The sequence below is a fragment of the Amblyraja radiata genome, chromosome 7 (genome assembly GCF_010909765.2).
Source record: "Amblyraja radiata isolate CabotCenter1 chromosome 7, sAmbRad1.1.pri, whole genome shotgun sequence".
Lineage (NCBI taxonomy): Eukaryota > Metazoa > Chordata > Chondrichthyes > Rajiformes > Rajidae > Amblyraja > Amblyraja radiata.
In genome coordinates this window covers 4,667,968-4,691,575 of record NC_045962.1, presented here as the reverse complement: position 1 = coordinate 4,691,575, position 23,608 = coordinate 4,667,968, and the positions used below count along the sequence as shown (strand labels likewise).

The 23,608-nt window shown below is 39.2% G+C and overlaps 1 protein-coding gene across 1 annotated transcript; it reads right to left on the bottom strand.

Moving 5' to 3' along the window:
- Positions 1–17,395: 17,395 nt before the first annotated feature.
- Positions 17,396–19,382, bottom strand: LOC116974962 (gamma-crystallin S-1-like). The gene is made up of 3 exons (XM_033023585.1): positions 19,352–19,382; positions 19,015–19,257; positions 17,396–17,737 (listed from the first exon to the last, which is right to left on the bottom strand). The coding sequence occupies exons 1-3, from the start codon at positions 19,358–19,360 to the stop codon at positions 17,462–17,464; spliced, it is 528 nt and encodes a 175-aa protein (XP_032879476.1). The 5' UTR covers positions 19,361–19,382; the 3' UTR covers positions 17,396–17,461.
- Between the last annotated feature and the right edge of the window lie 4,226 nt (positions 19,383–23,608).

The window sequence follows — 23,608 nt, the reverse complement described above, 5'->3', positions numbered from 1 at the left end:
CTGTGTGGCTATTGAAACTGTGTGGCTATTGAAACTGTGTGGCTATTGAAACTGTGTGGCTATTGAAACTGTGCGGCTATTGAAACTGTGTGGCTATTGAAACTGTGGCTATTGAAACGGTGTGCCTTTTGCAACTGTGTGGCTACTGAAATGTGTAGCTGTTGAAATGTGTGGTTATTGAAATGTGTGGCCATTGAAATGTGCGGCAATTGAAATGTACGGCTATTTAAATGTGCGGCAATTGAAATGTGTGGCAATTGAAATGTGCGGCAAGAATTTTGACTAACCAAATTTTATCAGCCAAATTCAAACTCTCTAGGGGATGCAGACAGGGATGTCCGTTATCACCCTTATTGTTCGCATTGGTGATAGAACCATTGGCGGAAAAAATTAGATCTGAACCTGAAATATATGGCTATAATACTGATACAACAATTAATAAAATTTCTTTATATGCAGATGATGTTTTGATTTATATTACAAAACCGGAAATTAGTATTCCCAACCTGCTAAACATTATAACTAAGTTTGGTGCATTTTCTGGGTATAGGATTAATTGGGATAAAAGCGAGATTATGCCAATAACAGGAATAAATCTTAATACATTACAACAATACCCATTAAAAGTAGTTACAGACAAACTTAAATATTTAGGGATTAACGTAACTAAAACTCATAACTCATTAATAAAATCCAACTATCCTCAACTATTAGATAAACTTAGAAAAAATATTTTATATTGGAAAACACTGCCTATATCCATGATTGGTAGAATAAGTGCCATAAAGATGGTATTTCTACCGCAGTTGTTATATTTGTTTCAGGCTATTCCTTTTTTTCTTCCGAAAACTTTTTTTTAAAAATTGATAATATTGTCAATAGCTTTATTTGGGATTATAAAAATCACAGAATAAATAAAAAACATCTATGCAAAGCTAAGATAAATGGAGGATTAGCACTTCCAAACTTTTTATATTATTTTTGGGCTGTTCAGATTAAGAATATGAATTTCTGGTGGGTAAATATGGATCATGAACCGACATGGTTAAATATAGAAAAGGAGGACTGTCTACCTTTCAATGTAGGTTCGATAATTTTTGCACCAACGGAAGTACAAAAAAAATATTATAAAGACAACCTAATAATATATAATAATAGACGTATTTGGAAACAAATAGTTAAGACTCTACACTTGGGATAATCTCTCATTTAGATTACCAATTATGAATAATCCATCGTTTAAACCTGCTATATTAGATGGGGGGTTTAAACAATGGGATGATTTAGGAATTACAAGGATAGAACATCTGTATAGAAAAGGAAAATTTCTTTTATTCCAGGAGTTACAAGATATTTATGGATTGTCTCCACAACATTTGTTTAGGTATTTACAAATTAGAGATTATATTAAATCCAATACACAAGATTATAAAAATAAAGAAGCAGGATTGTTAGATGAACTGTTTAATTTATATCCAAATACAGAAAAATTAATAGCCTATATATATAACATCATTTTGGATAAGGAGAATCCAATAACGGAAGTATATCGTCAAGCATGGGAAAATGAAATGGGATTGGCTATAACAAAAGAAAACTGGGAAGAAAGTCTACAACGAATACACCGGTGTTCATTAAACGCCAGACATATACTGATACAATTTAAAGTATTATATAGGTTACATTATTCGAAAACTAAATTAAATAGTATTTTTCCGAATCTCTCCGCTATTTGTGATAAGTGCAAGAAAGCAGAGGCAAATTTAATACATAGTTTCGTTACATGTCCTAAATTGAATTATTACTGGACAGAAATCTTTAAAGTTATTTCTGAAGTCATCAAAGTTAAATTGGACCCTAACCCAAAGCTAATAATATTTGGAATTCCGGATTTACATCTATCACTTACAGTAAATCAAAGAAATTTCTTTGATTACTGTTTAATAATTGGAAAAAAAAATCATATTGAAATTTTGGAAGGGAACATTATCCCCCACAACCAAAATGTGGGCAACAGAGATGATGGAGACGTTACATCTGGAAAGAATTAGATTTGTCCTATTGGACAAGTATAATTCTTTTGAACAGATATGGTCTCCATATATACAGTATTTAGAGAAGTAGCTGTTCTTGGCAACACAGCTCGACGTGCACCCTGCGGGATTTGGTGAGAATAATTCATTTTTATATTGGAATTACATATATGTCTTTATTGATACTATCACTTGTAGTAGTGTTATTAATAATACATATTGTGGTTACTAAAAATGTTTTTTTTTTTTTTTTTTCGTTTCTCTTTTCTTTCTTATATATAATCAAATTATTATTTAATCACTCTCTTAATGATTTATTCTTTCTCTATTCTTTCTCTATCATTATTTCTAAAAAAACAGTAGATAAGTATTACTAGTGTTTTACTTAATGCAAATTGAATTAATTTGATATAAAGTTGTTTGAAGCATTGAAAAAAAAAAAAAAAAAAAAAAAGAAATGTGCGGCTATTGAAATGTGCGGCTATTGAAATGTGTGGCTATTGAAATTGTGTGTCTATTGCAATTGTGTGGCTATTGCAACTGTATGGCTATTGAAACTGTGGCTATAGAAACTGTGTGGCTATTGCAACTGTGTGACTATTAAAATATGTGCCTTTTGCAACTGTGCCTTTTGCAACTGTGCCTTTTGCAACTGTGCCTTTTGCAACTGTGCCTTTTACCACTGTGCCATCTGCAACTGTGCCTTTTGCTACTGCCTTTTGCAACTGTACCTATTGAAATGTGTGGCTATTGAAATGTGTACCTATTGCCATGTGTGGCTAATGAAATGTGTAGCTATTGAAACTGTGTGGCTATTGAAACGGTGTGGCTATTGAAACTGTGCAGCTATTGAAACTGTGTGGCTATTGCAACTATGTGGCTATTGAAACGGTGTGCCTTTTGCAACTGTGTGGCTACTGAAATGTGTAGCTATTGAAATGTGTGGTTATTGAAATGTGTGGCCATTGAAATGTGTGGCTATTGAAATGTGTGGCTATTGAAACTGTGGTTATTGAAACGGTGTGCCTTTTGCAACTGTGTGGCTATTGAAATGTGTAGCTGTTGAAATGTGTGGTTATTGAAATGTGGTCATTGAAATGTGTGGCTATTGAAATGTGCGGCTATTGAAATGTGCGGCTATTGAAATGTGTCGCTGTTGAAATGTGTGGCTATAGAAACTATGTGGCTATTGAAACTGTGCGGCTATTGAAATTGTGCGGATATTGAAACTGTGTGACTATTGCAACTGTGTTGCTATTTAACTGTGTGCCTATTTTAAAGTGTGCCTTTTGCAACTGCGCCTTTTGCAACTGCGCCTTTTGCAACTGTGCCTTTTGAAATGTGTGCCTTTTGAAATGTGTGGCTATTGTGTGGCTATTGAAATGTGTGGCTATTGAAATATGTGGCTATTGAAATGTTTGGATATTGAAATGCGTGGCTATTGAAATGTGTGGCTATTGAAATGTTTGGCTATTGAAATGTGTGGCTATTGCAGCTGTGTGCCTATTGCAGCTGTGTGGCTATTGCAACTGTGTGACTATTGCAACTGTGTGGCTATGGCAACTGTGTGGCTATTAAAATGTGTGCATTTTGCAACTGTGCATTCTGCTTGTAGTGTTGTGAGGTTGGACCTGTTGCCTGCACTGCTTGTAGTGTTGTGAGGTTGGGCCTGTTGCCTGCACTCTGCTTGGAGTGCTGTGAGGTTGGACTCGCTGCCTGCACTCTGCTTGGAGTGTTGTGAGGTTGGATTTGTGGCCTGCACTCCGGTCAAGTGCTGTGAGATTGGATTTGCAGGCCTGCACTGAATGATGACTTTTGAGGTAAATTCTCAGATTTCCTTTGTTAAAATTTGACTGCTCAATCTCTCTATATTAAAATTGTCTTTTTTTTAAATCAACAGCAAACAGCCATCACGAGGCAGTGAGCAGCAGAATAACCAAGAAACACAACAAGAAAGAACATAATATATCTCATCTTTAACATTTAATTTGTTGTTATATTTTGTCATTCACATTTTAAACTTTAATAAATCATTTTTCCACTTGCAATGCCTGCGTGCTCTTCATCACAATGGGAACCTAATAGGCAGGAATGGCTGCCCTGTTGGAGAGCTACTAAGAATGCATGGGGGGAGGTTGAGGGGAGATGGACTGAATGAGTGGGGGGGGGGGAGGGGAATGGCAAGGAGCAGAGTGGGGGGGGGGGGTGAAGGGAGGAGGGATGACTGAGTGAACTGGCACCACACCAGCCATGAGTGACTGCACTGCCAACCCACCAGCCATGAGTAAGTGAATTGCCAGCCCACCAGCCATGACTTAGTGAATTGCCAGCCCACCAGCCATGACTAACTGAACTGCAAGTCCATGAATCCATTTAGTCCATAATATCCATACTGGCCTCTGGAAACCAGTCCCTTCAGTGCACAACACCCATACTAGCGCTCCAGAGATCCACGCAAAGATCGACTTTCCTCCTTCATTGCTGTGATCTGTAAAAAAAGATGAAAATGTCTAAAATTGATTGTCCACCCGCTCCCCCTTCTCTCTCACAGAGACTGTCACCTGTTTTTGGCAGAATTTCTGGCAGTTTCTCAGCTGCCAGCCCGCCAGACCTGAGTTACTGAACTGCCAGCCCACCAGGCCTGAGTGACTGAGCTGCCAGGCCTGAGTGACTGAGCTGCCAGGCCTGAGTGACTGAGCTGCCAAGCCTGAGTGACTGCTAGCCCAAGAATCCATTCAGCCCACAATGTCCATAATAACCCTCTGGAAACTAGTCCCTTCGGCCCGCAACACACATACAAGCACCACAGAATGCCCCCCCCCCACTGGCCAGCAAGATTGGAATTGGTGGAGAGGTGTAATATTGTGTTGGGGGACCAGCCCTCCCGTGTGATGCTGGGACCCGAAGGGTCCCACTAAGTCTAGTCGATCCTATTGCCTTTCATAATCTGTTTTCATATCTGCGCCTCTATCGTATGCTGGCTATTGGGAGGCTTACAGCATAATCCCAATCATCAGGTTACCTAAACCCCCCTCAACTGTATCCACCTATTATTCACCAGGTGTGGAAGAAAAAAAATAATATCCTTCCTTATTTAATTTTGATTGGAATTGAACAAGGTAATGATAGGGTGTTTTGGATGTAACAATTGGAAGCTCTCACTTGACCAGGTGCAGAAGAAGTTCATGGGAATCGGCAAAGTAAGATTAGACATATTACCTCTTGCCTGGGAATGTGTTAAAGGGTGGTGGTAAATGTAAACATGAAATAGTAGAGGAGATAACAAAGCTTGTTTAACTTTCTGTGAGGAGTTACAAGAGATCCCCACGCCCCCTACCACTTGTGGCATAGACATGTTACTGTAAATGGAGACTTATGATTGGATCGGAGAAGGGATGGTGGTGTGGGCTTCCTGAAAGGTGAGATAGAATAATGTCAAGATGCCCTTGTATTGTGGTTGACTTGTATTAACCATCTGTTGTTGAATAAGATTAACGTAAGTGGGAAGTATGTTATGGCTAATAAAATAATTGGTACCCATTTAGTTGATGGAATATTTTCGTAGAGTAGTATCTAACAAAAGTTGTTTACTGCACAGTATAACTATCAACTAATTCTGCTGTGAAGTCAGAGAATTGGTGAGCAGTTTACTGCAGCCATCTCTCCATGATATCATGCAATAATATCTCGAAGCAAATCTGCGAAGTATCCACTTTTCATTTTCCATTAACTTCCCTCTAAATTAATTTCTTCCACACCATGCTTTGTCCTGCCTCACCTTTCTTCCAGATTCCCCCACAATCAGTCTACAGAAGGGACCTGACCCAAAACATCACCTATCCATGTTCTCCAGAGGCGCTGCCTGACCTGCTGAGTTATTCTAGCACATTGTGCCTTTTTTTGTAAACCAGCATCTGCAGTTCCTTGTTTCTTCAAATTAGTTGGAGTTGCCTCTGGTGCTCTATGAGAAGGGCAGCAGAATGCAAGCTTTATCCTGCATTTATCCATTGTTCGATTGGCATATTGACACTTTTGAAAAATATAAACGTGGATAAGTCTCCAGGTCTTGACAGGATATTCCCTAGGATATTGAGGGAAGTTAGTGTAGAAATAGCAGGGGTTATGACAGAAATATTTCAAATGTCATTAGAAATGGGAATGGTGCCGGAGGATTGGCATACTGCGCATGTTTGCCATTGTTTAAAAAAGGTTCTAAGAGTAAACCTAGCAATTATAGACCTGTTAGATTGACGTCAGTGGTGGGCAAATTAATGGAAAGGATACTTTGTGATAATATATTTAAGCATCTGGATAAACAGGGTCTGATTAGGAACAATCAACATGGATTTGTGCCTGGAAGGTCATGTTTGACTAATCTTCTTGAATTTTTTGAAGAGGTTACTAGGGAAATTGATGAGGGTAAAGCGGTGGATGTTGTGTCTATATGTACTTCAGTAAGGCCTTTGACAAGGTTCCACATGGAAGGTTGGTTAAGAAGGTTCAATTGTTGGGTATTAATAGTGGAGTAGCAAGATGGATTCACCAGTGGCTGAATGGGAGATGCCTGAGAGTAATGGTGGATGGCTGTTTGTCAGGTTGGAGGCCGGTGACTAGTGGGGTGCCTCAGGGAAAGCGGGGTGCCTCAGGGATCTGTGTTGGGTCCACTGTTGTTTGTCATATACATCAATGATCTGGATGATGGTGTGGTAAATTGGGTTAGTAAGTATGCAGATGATACTAAAATAGGTGGTGTAGATAATGAAGTAGATTTTCAAAGTCTACAGGCATATTTAGGCCATTTGGAAGAGTGAGCTGAATGATGGCAGATGGAGTTTAATGCTGAGAAGTGTGAGGTGCTACATCTTGGCAAGACAAATCAAAATAGGACGTACATGGTAAATGGTACATGGTAAATGGAATTGAGGAATGCAGTTGAACAGATGGATCTAGGAATAACTGTGCATAGTTCCCTGAAGGTGAAATCTCATGTAGATAGGGTAGTAAAGAAAGCTTTTGGTATGCTGGCCTTTATAAATCAGAGCATTGAGTATAGAAGTTGGGATGTAATGTTAAAATTGTATTGGTGAGGCCAATTATGGAGTATGGTGTACAATTTTGGTCGCAGAATTATAGGAAAGATGTCAACAAAATAGAGAGAGTACAGAGGAGATTTACTAGAATGTTGCCTGGGTTTCAGCAACTAAGTTACAGAGAAAGGTTGAACAAGTTAGGTCTTTATTCTTTGGAGCGCAGAAGGTTAAGGGGGGACTTGATAGAGGTCTTTAAAATGATGAGAGGGATAGACAGAATTGACGTGGATAAGCTTTTTCTATTGAGAGTAGGGAAGATTCAAACAAGAGGACATGATTTGAGAATTAAGGGACAGAAGTTTAGGGGTAACGTGAGGGGGAATTTCTTTACTCAGAGAGTGGTAGCTGTGTGGAATGAGCTTCCAGTGGAAGTGGTGGAGGCAGGCTCGATTTTATCATTTAAAAATTATATAGGTATATGGACAGGAAAGGAATGGAGGGTTATGGTCAGAGTGCAGGTAGATGGGACTAGGGGAGAATAAGTGTTCGGCACGGAGTAGTAGGGCCGAGATGGCCTGTTTCCGTGCTGTAATTGTTATATGGTTATATGGTTATTTTGCTTGATGCTTGCAAAGGCCAAGTCAAGATTGCTCCAATAACTGTAAGGCTGACACAAATCAATTTTTAATCTGCAAATTAATTTGTTTTAATCTGCAAATTCTTTATTACTGGCCTGTATTAAAACCTCATAGCAATGAACAATCAGTCTGAAGAAAGATCTCGACCCAAAACCTCACCTATTCCTTTTCTTCAGAGATGCTGTCTGACCCACTGAGTTACTCCAGCTCTTTGTGTCTATTTTTGATTTAAAACAGCATCTGCAGTTCCTTCTGACACGAACAATGTTTTGTCCATTTTTACTGAAATTATCTGATAAATCAATTACTAAAGATCACATTTTATTGTAAGTACTCGACAAGAAGGTCAGAGGATACTTTCCTGTTATAAAATCTTCCTGTTATATTGTAAATACCTTGGTGTGCAATGACACTTCACAGCCCAGTGGTCCTTATTTGTGTATTGTAATATGTGCTTGATATTCAGAGTAATATCAGGAATTTTGCTTAATACATATTCTAACAATGTTCACTGAGAAATAGTTGTTAAGATATTTTCTCCTACTTTTCACATTTTCATAGAGTAATATCCCACAATACAAAAGTGACATTAATACACCCTTAAATAATTTGCCTATATTCTTTTCTATGCTTTTCTATACTTCTTTTCTTCTTTTCTCGGAGAATTAAAATATCGAAGGACGTGACCAGGGTTCATTTATTTATTACACAATATGGGTTATTTTACCATGACTTAAATTATCAATTGCTCCTTCTTACAGCTGATACGTTAATTTGTAAATCAGGGTGGATATATATGGGAAAGTTTAGATTAGATTAAGATTGGATAAATTAGAGGGACATATATACTTATATAATCGTGTATATGTTTGTTCTATATTTGTTTTGTTTTTTTATTCCTTATGTCTCTTTTTTCTCTCGGCTGTCACTAGCACTGATTTGATAAACTCATATAAGAAAAAACACAATATGAAACGATATGTAACTTTTTATGAGGATTCGCCTAGGGGGAGGAGCTCAATGTATAACAACATCACGGAGGTCTATACATTTTTTGCCATCGTTGATGGCTATTCGTCTTTAAGGTATCCTCCTTTAGATACCTTAATAGCACCTTTTTTTTTAAAGCACAAACAAGATTTTTATCTGTTTAATTTTTTTGAAAGTAATTGTGTATCACATTCTTTTTTTCTTTTTCTAAGGCACTTTACAAGAAGGAGATGCAATATAAATCTAATAAACCGGGATGACCACCCAAGTCCTAAAGTTCTGAGGTATTTGTTTGCACCATATGATTCAGGAATATTACCCTGATTTACAATGCAAGACGATAGACAAATAAAGAATGGAGGAATCACATTTTGTAGTTGGAATATACGGGGTGCCAACGAACCAATTAAGAGGGGTAAAATTTTTGCCCAACTAAAATCGTTGAAAAGCGACATAATGTTTTTGCAGGAGACACACATGAAACAACAAACACAAATAAGATTAAAGGCGAATTGGATAGGCCAAACATACTACTCCTCATTTACTTCTAAATCTAGGGGTACAGCTATTCTTATTAGGAAAGGTATTCCTTTTAAATTAAAGAATACCATATCAGATAAAGAGGGAAGATATATTATAGTTTCGGGTGAAATTTATGCAACCCCACTAACTTTGATAAATATTTATGCTCCGAATTTTGATAACCCCCACTTTTTTGATAAAATTATTGACATAATATCAGAGTTTAATTACCAAAATGTGATAATAGGGGGGGACTTTAACTGTGTTTTAGATTCATATCTAGATAAATCAGCAAAACAAAAGAAGAGTAATTTAAAATCTAAAACTAGCGAACTTCTAAATACATATATAAAAAATACGAATATAATAGATGTATGGAGATCTGCTAATCCAGTTGGAAGGGAATACTCGTTTTACTCTTCGGTGCATAAAACTTATTCAAGAATTGATTATTTTTTAGTGGATATGAAATTAATGCCATATACAAACAACCCAACATACCACATTAGTAGTATCTCAGATCACTCCCCGTTGACATTTTCAGTAAAATTTGAGGGAATGCCGGGAAAAAAATTTTTTTGGAGGTTTAATACACATATTTTAAATGATGTGCAAGGCTATCAATATTTAAAACAACAAATGGAACTTTTTTTCGATACAAATGATATACCAGGTACTTTGCCTTCTTTACTATGGGAAACTTTTAAGGCATTTATGAGAGGAATTATAATTTCATATCAAAGTTTTCAAAATAAAAAGAATAAGACAGAACAATTGTTGTTAGAACAAGAAATCAGACAGTTAGAGATGGATAATGCCAAAGATTCCACGACAGATAAACACAATAAGATAATATTACTGAAATTTAAACTTAATCGAATTTTATCGGCAAGGGTAATAAGACTATTCCAAATGACAAAACAGGAACATTTTGAGTTTGGTGACAAACCACATAAGCTTTTAGCTCGCCAATTGAAAAAACAAGAAAAGGAAAATACTATAACCAAAATTAAATCAGAGAAAGGAGAATTACTAATACTACCTAAAGATATTAATAATAGATTTGCCCAATTTTATCAAAACTTATATACATCTAAAATTAAAAGAGAAGATAGTAAAATAAAAAAATTTCTAGATAATTGTAATCTTCCAATACTGGACCTTTTGGAACAAGAGGAATTAGGAGCTCAAATTACAATCAAAGAAATAGGTGAAACAATAAAATCGCTGAAAAATGGTAAGACACCGGGACCAGATGGTTTTAATAATGAATTTTATAAAAAATTTCAGGAGATAACAACCCCTTATTTATTTAATTTATACTCCCATGCTTTTAAAGAAAACAAACTACCTGAAACACTAACAGAATCAACTATTACACTTATTCCAAAAAAAGATAAAGATTTAGAAGATCCGGGCTCGTACAGAGCTATATCACTTTTAAATACAGATCAGAAAATTTTAGCAAAGATTTTATCAAGAAGATTAAGCAAATATATTAGTAAATTGATAAACCCTGATCAAACGGGGTTTATACCTAAAAGACACTCATTTAATAATCTGAGACGTCTGTTTAATATAATGTACTCGCATAAAGTAGAGGAAGAAGATATATCAATTATTTCTTTGGATGCAGAGAAAGCATTTGATCAGGTAGAGTGGCAATACTTATATAAAGTACTACAAAAATTTAATATGGGAGAGAATTTTATAAGATGGGTAAAATTATTATATGATAAACCGATGGCAAGAATTTTAACTAATAACATGCTATCTCAAAAATTTCAACTATCAAGGGGTAATAGGCAGGGATGTGCACTATCACCCCTGCTATTTGCCCTTATGATAGAACCCCTGGCTGAAAGTATAAGAATTCATCCGAATATTCAGGGCTATAATACCAGAGACTCAAAGAATAAAATCTCATTATATGCAGACGATATACTTTTATATATTACAAAGTCACAAACGAGCATACCAAATTTATTAAACTTAATAGAGGAATTTGGGTCTTTTTCTGGATATAGAATAAACTGGAATAAAAGTGAAATCATGACATTAAAACCTCAAGAACCTACACACTTACTGAAGTTCCCCTTTAAAATCGCAACAGAAAAATTTAAATATTTGGGTATTCAGATTACTAGAAAATATAAAGCATTATTCAATGCTAATTTCATGCCTTTATTAAATAAACTTAATACGTTGATTAAATTTTGGAAAACACTTCCCTTATCATTATTAGGTAGAATAAATGCAATAAAAATGATCTTCCTACCACAATTATTATACCTATTTCAATCTGTACCGGTATATATACCAAAATACTTTTTTAAAAAATTAGACTCTAATATTACTAATTATATTTGGGACTATAGATCACATAGAATCACAAAAAAACATTTATGTAAACCAAAAGAGGTCGGGAGACTTTCACTTCCGAATTTTATGTATTATTACTGGGCAGTGCATATTAAGAATATGATTTATTGGTTGGATAGTGCTACCCAACAGACAGAATGGATAAAAATGGAGAAGGAGGATTGCCATCCTAGTAATATAGGAACGATCCTCTTCTCCCCAAAAAAACTGAATAACACAATATATAAGAAGAACCCAATTATATATGGTACAATAAGAATTTGGAAACAAATAAAATTATCTTTAAAATTAAGAAATCTATCACTGTTAATGCCAATAGCGAATAACCCTTTATTTAAACCATCTCTTATTGATAAGACATATAACCAATGGGAAAGTCTCGGAATTAGAAGGATCGGGGATATGTATGAAATGGGAAACTTACTATCATTCCAACAATTACAATTAAAATTTAAATTGAAAAACAACCAATATTTTAAATATCTTCAGATTTGCGATTTCGTGAAAAAATATATACAAGGATATCAAAAAGTAACTCCTGACTTATTGGAAGAGGCAATGAATATTGAAGCTGACTCACAAAAATTAATATCATATTTATATAATAGTATTCTAAATATAGACCTACCATCGACAGAGGTACTTAGAGAAGAGTGGGAACGGGAACTAATGATAAAAATTACGAAGGTTAAATGGGAAAAATACCTGATATATATTCACAAATGTTCAATTAATGTAAGACATAATTTAATTCAATTTAAAATTGTACATAGATTATATTACTCAAAAACAAGATTGAACAAATTTTATCCAAATATATCCGCCACTTGTGATAAATGTCTAGCCCAAAAGGCAACTATAACACACTCCTTAGTCTCCTGCATAAAACTTTATAGATTCTGGAATGATATTTTTGAAATATTTACAAAATTATTCAAGACAAGAATGGAACCTAATACTGAAATGATTATATTTGGCGTAATGGAAGATGGGAATAAATTGAACACATCTCAAAATCTATTCCTTAACTATGGTTTAATAATAGCAAAAAAATTAATTCTTAAATTTTGGAAAGGTACATCAATACCAACGCTTAAAATGTGGATTGCAAGTATGTTGGACACCGCTCATCTTGAGGAAATGCGATTCCTCCTAATGGATAAATCAGACCAATTCATAACGAGTTGGTCTCCATTCGTCGTTTTTTTGGAATCATATGGTGCAACACAATTGTAAAAAATAACTGTTTCAGGACTGGACGAGGGTTGGTCAAGACTATAAATAATGATCTCCTCTTTTTTCTTTTTTTTCTTTTTTTCTCTCTATTCTCTCTCTCAACTTTTTTCATTTACTCGTTTTCTTTTTTCACACACTATATATTTCACATCTTTCTATCCTTTACTATCTAACTTCTTTTTCTTATTCTAATCTTTTTTCAGTGTAATAAAAAAAAAAAAAGAAGTTGTACATAAAATGTATTATGAAAATATATATTAGGCACTTTGGTGCCATATGACTGTACTTACTTCTAATAAAATAAAATATTAAAAAAAAAAAAAAAAAAATTTGTAAATCACATTCATGATTTCAAATTCCTTCAGGTTTTCAAGTATTCTGGTTCGAGGTTTGCAGAAAGAACCAGCCTTGAATACTTGACTTTCTTTAGGAATTCCAATGTATCCAAATGTACCAGGTCCTGTTCAACCATTGACTTTGGCACTCACTGACATAGAATAGCTTCCACACAGCTTGGCCCAACAATAACAAACCTGTCCTTGCTTTACAATGCATTCCTTTGTCCTCCTGATCCATGTAACTGATTTTTTCCACTATACATCAAGGATATTTGACCATCTCCAATACTTTAGTAGGTATGTTGCAAAACTTACCTTCAGCGGCGCTGCAGTTCTGTTACTGCCCGTGTGTGCGACTTTGGCGCCTTTGAGAGGGGGGCGGGTTTAAAACGCCGTTTTCTCTGGGCTATTGAAATCGAGGTTGTTCAGCCTGCTTAGTTGCTGACGAAAAATCGCTGCAACATTCGTTCGCTGCAGTTATTTTTAAACTAAATTGGATTATTTAATTGCTATAGTAGATTCAAAATCATCCTCTAAAGCCGCGAACACCGACAACGGGACGGATCTCACGTAGGGGACAAGGCAAAGTAGGCTGTTTATTTTTACATTAAAAAGTGCTTCTTAAGATCCCTTTATTCAAAATTTTAAGTTGCGAGAAGGTGACTTGGGGGCCCATCCGAACCGACAGTGTTTTTCATGCCGATATGGGCTTCAAATCCACCGCAATCGCAAGCTTCCAAACCAGCGCGTTCCACAAAATCCCACTCACATGCTGATTTAAATGGCCATTAATTTACAGCAATTAAACACTAAATTTCTTCTATGTGTCCTATAAATTAATGACAATGAGATTAAAAAACCATGTTTTATTGTGAATTCTTGTGTGAATGTTCTTTGGACACTTAGGCTATTTTAAAATGTAAATCTTTTCTTAAGAAATGGATAGATGTTTAGATCTAGTAATTGAATTTTGGAGTTAGCTACAATTGGGTAACTAACTAATTATATGCTTTAATTTCAGGCCATCCAAGTAAGATTGTTTAATATTTGTTTCAGAATGCTTCAATCTATAATAACTGAACATTTCTTTCAGTTCTCTTAATTTTTAATAAAGTTATGGCCATTTGACTGTCCTTAATCACAACTTTTATGTTAAGTCAATGGAAAAGCAATAGGGAACAAGATGCTAATTTCCGAGTATGAAAATGGCCATAACTTTTTTTAATACTGATGATATAAAAGTGAATTAGGTGTCAAATTAAATTTCTTTTTATCCTTTATCTGATGGGATAAATTGCAGACTTGATTTTTTTAAATCTCAAATTTTTGTAACATTGCTATCTTTAGCATACTAGATTTTTGCCATGCCGGCATTGGCATTTGTGCTTTTGCCAGTCTCCATCTTAGATTTGAGATTTTCTTCCTTGATGACCAATTCTCGCTATTCTCTTAAACTGTTTTATAAAACTTTTACCCAAGGTTTGGTCAACTGACCTAATATATAATCATAATACACTAAGTTCTGGAGTAATTCAGCGGTGCAGACTCTGGAGAACATGGAGAGATGATGTTTTGGTCCTTTTGTGCAGTGACCAGCATCTACAGTTCCATGTTTCTACAATATATTATCATGTGGTTTAGTACCAGATTTTATTTGTGAGCTATGTTACAACTATTTAAACAAATTTAAAGTGCAGCATAAATTCTGGTTCTTTTTGTTAAGGAATTAAACAATCAGAGTCAATGTCCATGTGCCATCAACTGTGGCAAGATCAGCTCTGGCTCTGATGTGATCCCTCTAAATAGCCCAAACATATTTTTGTACCTTTGATTATTCATTTTGGTGAGAATAATGAAGAACAATGAAGAAGTGTGGCACGGGGGCCTAGAGGTAGATTTACTGCTTTACAGTGCCAGAGTCCCGGGTTCGATCCCGATTACAGGTGCTGTCTGTATGGAGTTTGTACGTTCTCCCCGTGCCCTGCGTGGGTTTTCTCTGCCACGCGCCAATTCTCGGACACCTCCTCCTACTTACCCTTGGACCATGACCCCACTGACGAGCACCAGGCCACCATTTCTAGCACCATCACCGACTTCATCAATTCCCACGCCCTGCCCGACCAAGCTTCCAACCTCATCGTTCCCCAGCCCCGCACGGTTCGTTTTTACCTTCTCCCCAAAATCCACAAACCCGGCTCTCCCGGCAGACCCATTGTCTCTGCGTGTTCATGCCCCACCGAACTCATCTCCACATACCTTGACTCCATCCTATCCCCCTTGGTCAAATCCCTCCCCACCTATGTTCTAGACACCTCAGACACTCTCCGCCGCCTCCACGCATTCCACTCTCTGGGCCCTCACCTCCTCATCTTCACCATGGATGTCCGGTCACTCTACACCTCCATCCCCCACCAGGATGGCCTCGGAGCCCTCCGGTTCTTCCTCGACCAGAGGAGCAACCTATACCCAGCCACTGACACTCTCCTCCGCTTAGCGGAGTTGGTCCTCACCCTCAACAGCTTTACATTTGACTCCTCCCATTTCCTCCAAACACAAGGCGTAGCTATGGGCACACGCATGGGCCCCAGCTACGCCTGCCTCTTTGTCGGGTACGTTGAACAATCCTTGTTCGAGACGTACCAGGGCCCCATCCCCGACCTCTACCTCCGTTACATTGATGACTGCTTTGGGGCCACCTCCTGCACCTACACACAACTGACTGACTTCATCCACTTCACCACCAACTTCCATCTGGCACTCCAATACACCTGGACGATTTCCGACACTTCCCTACCATTCCTTGACCTCACCATCTCCATCGCAGGGGACAAACTCCTGACCGACATACATTACAAACCCACTGACTAACATGGCTATCTGGACTACACGTCTTCCCACCCTGCCCCCTGTAAAGACTCCATCCCCTACTCCCAATTCCTCCGCTAACGCCGTATCTGTTCCCAGGATGAGACATTCCATACCAGGGCATCGGAAATGTCCTCGTTCTTCAGGGAACGGGGATTCCCCTCCGCCACCATAAATGAAGCTCACACCAGGGTCTCATCCATACCCCGTAACACTGCTCTCTCTCCCCATCCCCATACTCGCAACAAGGGTAGAGTCCCTCTGGTCCTCACCTTTCACCCCACCAGCCGGCAAATACAACACATAATCCTCCGCCATTTCCGCCACCTCCAACGTGACCCCACCACTCGCCACATCTTCCCATCTCCCCCCATGTCTGCCTTCCGCAAAGACTGCTCCCTCCGCAACTCCCTCGTCAATTCTTCCCTTCCCTCCCGCACCACCCCCTCCCCGGGCACTTTCCGTTGCAACCACAAGAAATGCAACACCTGTCCCTTCACCTCCCCCCTCGACTCCATTCAAGGACCCAAGCAGTCGTTCCAGGTGCGACAAAGGTTCACCTGTATCTCCTCCAACCTCATCTACTGCATCCGCTGCTCTAGATGTCAGCTCATTTACATCGGTGAGACCAAGCGTAGGTTGGGCGATCGTTTCGCCGAACACCTCCGCTCAGTCCGCAATAACCAACCTGACCTCCCGGTGGCTCAGCACTTCAACTCCCCCTCCCATTCCCAATCCGACCTCTCTGTCCTGGGTCTCCTCCATTGCCAGAGTGAGCAACAGCGGAAATTGGAGGAACAGCACCTCATATTCCGTCTGGGGACCTTGCGTCCGGATGGCATTAACATTGAATTCTCCCAATTTTGCTAGTCCTTGCTATTTCCTCCCCTTCCTCAACCCTCTAGCTGTCTCCTCCCACCCTCCCATCCGCCCGCCCTCGGGCTCCTCCTCCTCCCCTTTTCCTTCCTTCTCCCCCCCCCCACCCCCCATCAGTCTGAAGAAGGGTTTCGGCCCGAAACGTCGCCTATTTCCTTCGCTCCATAGATGCTGCTGCACCCGCTGATTTTCCCCAGCAATTTTGTGTACCTTTTCTCCGAGATGTTTGGTTTCTTCTCACACTCCAAAGACATACAGGTTTGTAAGTTAATTGGCTTGGTACAAATGTAAATTGTCCCTAATGTGCGTAGGATAGTGTTAATGTGCAAGGATCGCTGGCTGGTGTGGACTCGGTGGGCTGACGGGCCTGTTTCTGCGCTGTATCTCTAAACTAAACTAAACTAAACTAAACAACACATGGTGACATTATGAGAGACCATCTATCTTTAGACTTTCAATAAATTTGTGGAAGTAAACAGTAGTGAAGTAGAGATGTTTTATTGTGGCGATAAATATTTTAACAAGATAAATTTGTGCCATGCAATAGCAGATTAGAAGTCCCTCATGCGCCTGAAAGACCCGATGGTGGAGTTGTATCCGCCCCAGTCATTGTATTTCCTGTACTCCCCGGGTCTCATGAAGTACTGTCGGCCTTTGTAGTTGGGTTGTTCATAGAAGATCCAGTGACCATCCATCACTTGGCAGGAGTGAATGTCACGGTTACGGAAGCGATCGTAGACGGAGGGACAGTCGTCCATGAATTCCATCGTCTGTCCTCCAAAGTCAGGCCTCTCGTAAATCTTCATCCTGTAGTTTCCACCTCGTTGCTGTAAAATAAATATGATTGTAATTGGGGTGAAACACAAATGCACATTTGGTCCAAGATGAGAAAACAGCCTAATAAGGACGGGAATATTCCAGAGACTAGTTGAAGTCTAAAAAACAAGATAAAGTGAGATGATCTGCTGGACAGAGTGACAATGTCAGGTTTGGCAATAATGAAATGCTGATCTACAATGTTATTTGTAATGATATTTTGAATATTCATTTAGTATGTGGAGGTAAAGTGGGAAGTGTAATGTAGGAGTATAACCAACAATGAGATTAAAGATTAAACTATTTATCAGTTAAAATTATTAATTGAATTTTAGGCTTGTTTCCAGTTTTCACTGCCACGAAATCTTATTTTTCAAAGAGTGAAATATGTGAAACAATAAAAAGAGAAAAGACATCAAAAATTCACAAATATATTTGAGGTAAATGTCTGATTAAGAGCTGCCCTTGCAGGATTAGTTAATGCAGTATAGTATATCCTGTAAATTTATAAAATAAGAATTAACATATTAATTTATAACAAATTTATCAGCAATATCTAATTAATGTTTCCACCAATAATCATTGTGACTCATGCAATAATCTAATGTAGCCAGCAGAAGGCACACACTTTATTATCTCTCCAAACAAGCTATAGATCATATTGGGATTTAAAACTCTCTTTGTGTGAAGTATCAGTCAGTTTCACGTTACAACCGTTACATAAATAAGCACAGTTTGATGGACCAAACACACTGAGAAATTCATGTTCATATGTTCATAAGTGATAGAAGCAGAATTAGGCCATTTAGCCCATCAACTCTACTCTGGTATTCACCCATGGCTGATCTACAGTATCTCTCCCTCTCAACCCCATTTTCCTGCCTTCACCCCATATCCCGTGAAGCCCTTACTAATCAAGCATCTGACAATCTCCGCTTTCAAAATATCCATTGACTTGGCTTCCACAGCCTACTGTGGCAATTAATGTCACAGATTCACTAATCCCTTTAATTCTGAGACTTTGACCTCAAGTCCTAGACTCTCCCACTAGTGGAAACATCCTCTCCACATCCACTCTATCCAATGTAAATTTCAATGAGGTTTTCCCTCGTCCTTCTAAACGCCAGCAAATACAGGTCCAGTGCCTTCAAACACTCAACATATGTTAACCCAATCATGAAAGAAATGGCAGCTGAAGGATTGCTATTGAGGAACTCAATCTATAAACACAATGATCAACACCTGGTACTGATGTGTATGGAATATAGCACGTCAAATTATCACTCACATGTGGGTAGCTGCGACAGGACCTGATGTTGTCGTTGAATCCCATCCAGCGCTGGTAGTCAGGATACTCCCCCCTGTTCAGGACATACTGGTACCCCATGTAGTTGGGTTTCTCGTACGCCACCCACCAGTCACTCTCCACACGGATGGAGTTACAGCGGCTGAAGTAAGGGGACAGGTCGGCACAGTCGGTGCTGCACTCATAGTGCCGGCCCTGGAAGTTCCTGTCCTCGTAGAAAATGACCTGTGGGGAGAGAAAAATAAATGTCTGTAAGTTAACAGTTCATCCCAGGAGATTTGCAATGTAATAGAATGCAAAAACACTGAGCTCTCCTTGCCTTTCCCATTTTGAGTCCAGTGAGGTTAGCAACTGACTGAATGTTTCACTGCCTCATGTCGCTTGGTATTTATACAGTGTGCATAATAATGACAGCAATGGGCGAATCTTTTGTCATGATAATGAATCACTACTGAAAATCAGCGGAAAAATAACCGCACACTGCGCACAGTAATGGAAGAGAAGCATTCGAAAGGCACCTGATGTGTCATTGATTCTTCCAATTGTGTTTTCATGTCACTTTATTTGTAATCTGAACAAAAGAGTTCTGGAGCATTCACTGCTCCGAATCCTGCAAGTCTGTTTCATACGATTTGATGAATCATATTGTGGTAAAATGCTCAATTCTACATTACGTCAAACATAACTGTAGACGAGTATTTTATTTATTAATTTACACGTGACAAGTTGTGTGTAATAGTAAGATTAGATTTGGTTTTGTGTAGGTTAGAGACACAGCGTGGAAACAGGCTCTTCGGCCCATTGAGTCTGCACCGACCATCGATCCCTGCACACTAACACTATCCTACACACCCACTAGGGACAGTTTACAATTTACACTTATACCAAGCAAATTAACCAACAAACCTGTACTTCCAATTGACAACAATGAGAAAAGCAATATTGGTTCAGAAATTGCCCAATTCTCCACCTTCATTCTGGGAAAACAACCAGAACCTGCAGCTTTAGAACACTTTCCTCAATAGACAATAACGCCAGCAGGAATCCTTCTACGCATCCCAGTCACGTTGCATTGTACAATTTTCGGGATTATTCAGGAGTTGTTGGATTATGTGGATAGCGGACATTGATACAATGAAAGTTACACGGTCTGCAGATGCTGGAAATGTGCTGGACACAAATTGCTGGAGTGACTTAGTGGGTCAGGCACCATCTCTGGAAGACATGGATAGGTGCAATTTTGGGTTGGGATCTTTCCTCAGACAGATTGTTGTGGGGATGGAGAAACCTGGAAAAGGGGTGGGGTCAGGACAAAGCCTGGCAAGTAATAGGTAGAAACAAAATGCTGCAGTAACTCCGCGGGTCAGACAGCATCTCTGGAGAAAAGGAATAGGCGACGTTTGCAACTGTGCTTTTAGCAACTGTGGCTATTGAAATGTGTGGCTGTTGAAATGTGTGGCTATTGAAATGTGTGGCTATTGAAACTCTGTGGCTATTGAAACTGTGTGGCTATTGAAACTGTGTGGCTATTGAAACAGTGTGGCTAATGAAACTCTGTGGCTATTGAGACTGTGCGGCTATTACGACTGTGTGGCCATTGCAACTGTGTGGCTATTGCAACCGTGTGGCTATTGCAACCGTGTGGCTATTTCAACTGTGTGGCTATTGAAACTGTGTGCCTTTTCCACCTGTGTGCCTTTTGCAACTGTGCGGCTATTGAAATGTGCTCCTATTGAAATGTACGGCTATTGAAATGTGTGGCAATTGAAATGTGCGGCTATTGAAATGTGCGGCTATTGCAATGTGCGGCTATTGAAATGTGCGACTATTGAAATGTGTGGATAATGAAATTGTGTGGTGATTGCAACTGTGTAACTATTAAAATATGTGCCTTTTGCAACTGTGCCTTTTGCAACTGTGCCTTTTGCAACTGTGCCTTTTACTACTGTGCCTTTTGCAACTGTGCCTTTTGCTACTGCCTTTTGCAACTGTGCCTTTTGCAACTGTACCTATTGAAATGTGTGGCTATTGAAATGAGTACCTATTGAAATGTGTGGCTATTGAGATGTGTAGCTATTGAAACTGTGTGGCTATTGAAACTGTGTGGCTATTGAAACTGTGTGGCTATTGAAACTGTGTGGCTATTGAAACTGTGTGGCTATTGAAACTGTGTAGCTATTGAAACTGTGTGGCTATTGAAACTATGTGGCTATTGAAACTGTGCGGCTATTGAAACTGTGTGGCTATTGAAACTATGTGGCTATTGAAACTGTGTGGCTATTGAAACTGTGTGGCTATTGAAACTGTGCGGCTATTGAAACTGTGTGGCTATTGAAACTATGTGGCTATTGAAACGGTGTGCCTTTTGCAACTGTGTGGCTACTGAAATGTGTAGCTATTGAAATGTGTGGTTATTGAAATGTGTGGCCATTGAAATGTGCGGCAATTGAAATGTGCGGCTATTTAAATGTGCGGCAATTGAATTGCGTGGCAATTGAAATGTGCGGCTATTGAAATGTGCGGCTTTTGAAATGTGTGGCTATTGAAATTGTGTGGCTATTGAAATGTGTGGCTAATGAAAGTGTGTGTCTATTGCAATTGTGTGGCTATTGCAACTGTATGGCTATTGAAACTGTGGCTATAGAAACTGTGTGGCTATTGCAACTGTGTGACTATTAAAATATGTGCCTTTTGCAACTGTGCCTTTTGCAACTGTGCCTTTTGCTACTGCATTTTGCAACTGTGCCTTTTGCAACTGTACCTATTGAAATGTGTACCTATTGAAATGTGTGGCTAATGAAATGGGTGGCTATTGAAACTGTGCGGCTATTGAAACAGTGTGGCTATTGAAACTGTGCGGCTATTGAAACAGTGTGGCTATTGAAACTGTGCGGCTATTGAAACTGTGTGGCTATTGAAACTATGTGGCTATTGAAACGGTGTGCCTTTTGCAACTGTGTGGCTACTGGAATGTGTAGCTATTGAAATGTGTGGTTATTGAAATGTGTGGCCATTGAAATGTGTGGCTATTGAAATGCGTGGCTATTGAAACTGTGTGGCTATTGAAATTGTGTGGCTATTGAAACTATGTGGCTATTGAAACTGTGTGGCTATTGAAACTATGTGGCTATTGAAACCGTGGCTATTGCAACTGTGTGACTATTGCAACTGTGTGGCTATGGCAACTGTGTGCTATTAAAATGTGTGCATTTTGCAACTGTGCATTCTGCTTGAAGTGCTGTGAGGTTGGACCTGTTGCCTGCACTCTATTTGAAGTGCTGTGAGGTTGGACTTGCTGCCTGCACTCTGCTTGGAGTGTTGTGAGATTGGATTTGTGGCCTGCACTCCGCTTGGAGTGCTGTGAGGTTGGATTTGTGCCCTGCATTCCGCTTGGAGTGCTGTGAGGTTGGATTTGTGCCCTGCATTCCGCTTGGAGTGCTGTGAGGTTGGACTTGCTGCCTGCACTCTGCTTGGAGTGTTGTGAGATTGGATTTGCAGGCCTGCACTGAATGATGACTTTTGAGGTAAATTCTCAGATTTCCTTTGTTAAAATTTGACTGCTCAATCTCTCTATATTAAAATTGTCTTTTTTTTAAATCAACTGCAAACAGCCATCACGAGGCAGTGAGCAGCAGAATACACCAAGAAACACAACAAGAAAGGACATAATATATCTCATCTTTGACATTTAATTTTTTGTTATATTTTAAGTCATTCACATTATAAACTTTAATAAATCATTTTTCCACTTGCAATGCCGGCATGTTCTTCATCACAATGGGAACCTAATAGGCAGGAATGGCTGCCCTGTTGGAGAGCTACTAAGAATGCATGGGGGGAGGTTGAGGGGAGATGGACTGAATGAGTGGGGGGGGGAGGGGAATGGCAAGGAGCAGAGTGGGGGGGGGGGGGGGGGGGGGGGGTGAAGGGAGGAGGGATGACTGAGTGAACTACCACCACACCAGCCATGAGTGACTGCACTGTCAACCCACCAGCCATGAGTAAGTGAACTGCCAGCCCACCAGCCATGACTTAGTGAACTGCCAGCCCACCATAATATCCATAATATCCATACTGGCCTCTGGAAACCAGTCCCTTCAGTGCACAACACCCATACTAGCGCTCCAGAGATCCACGCAAAGATCGACTTTCCTCCTTCATTGCTGTGATCTGTAAAAAAAGATGAAAATGTCTAAAATTGATTTCCACCCATTCCCCCTTCTCTCTCACAGAGACTGTCACCTGTTTTTGGCAGAATTTCTGGCAGTTCCTCAGCTGCCAGCCCGCCAGACCTGAGTTACTGAGCTGCCAGGCCTGAGTGATTGAGCTGCCAGTGACTGAGCTGCCAAGCCTGAGTGACTGCTAGACCAAGAATCCATTCAGCCCACAATGTCCATAATAGCCCTCTGGAAACCAGTCCCTTCGGCCCGCAACACACATACAAGCGCCATAGAATGCCCCCCCCCCACCCCACTGGCCAGCAATATTGGAATTGGTGGAGAGGTGGAATATTGTGTTGGGGGACCAGCCCTCCCGTGTGATGCTGGGACCCGAAGGGTCCCACTAAGTCTAGTCG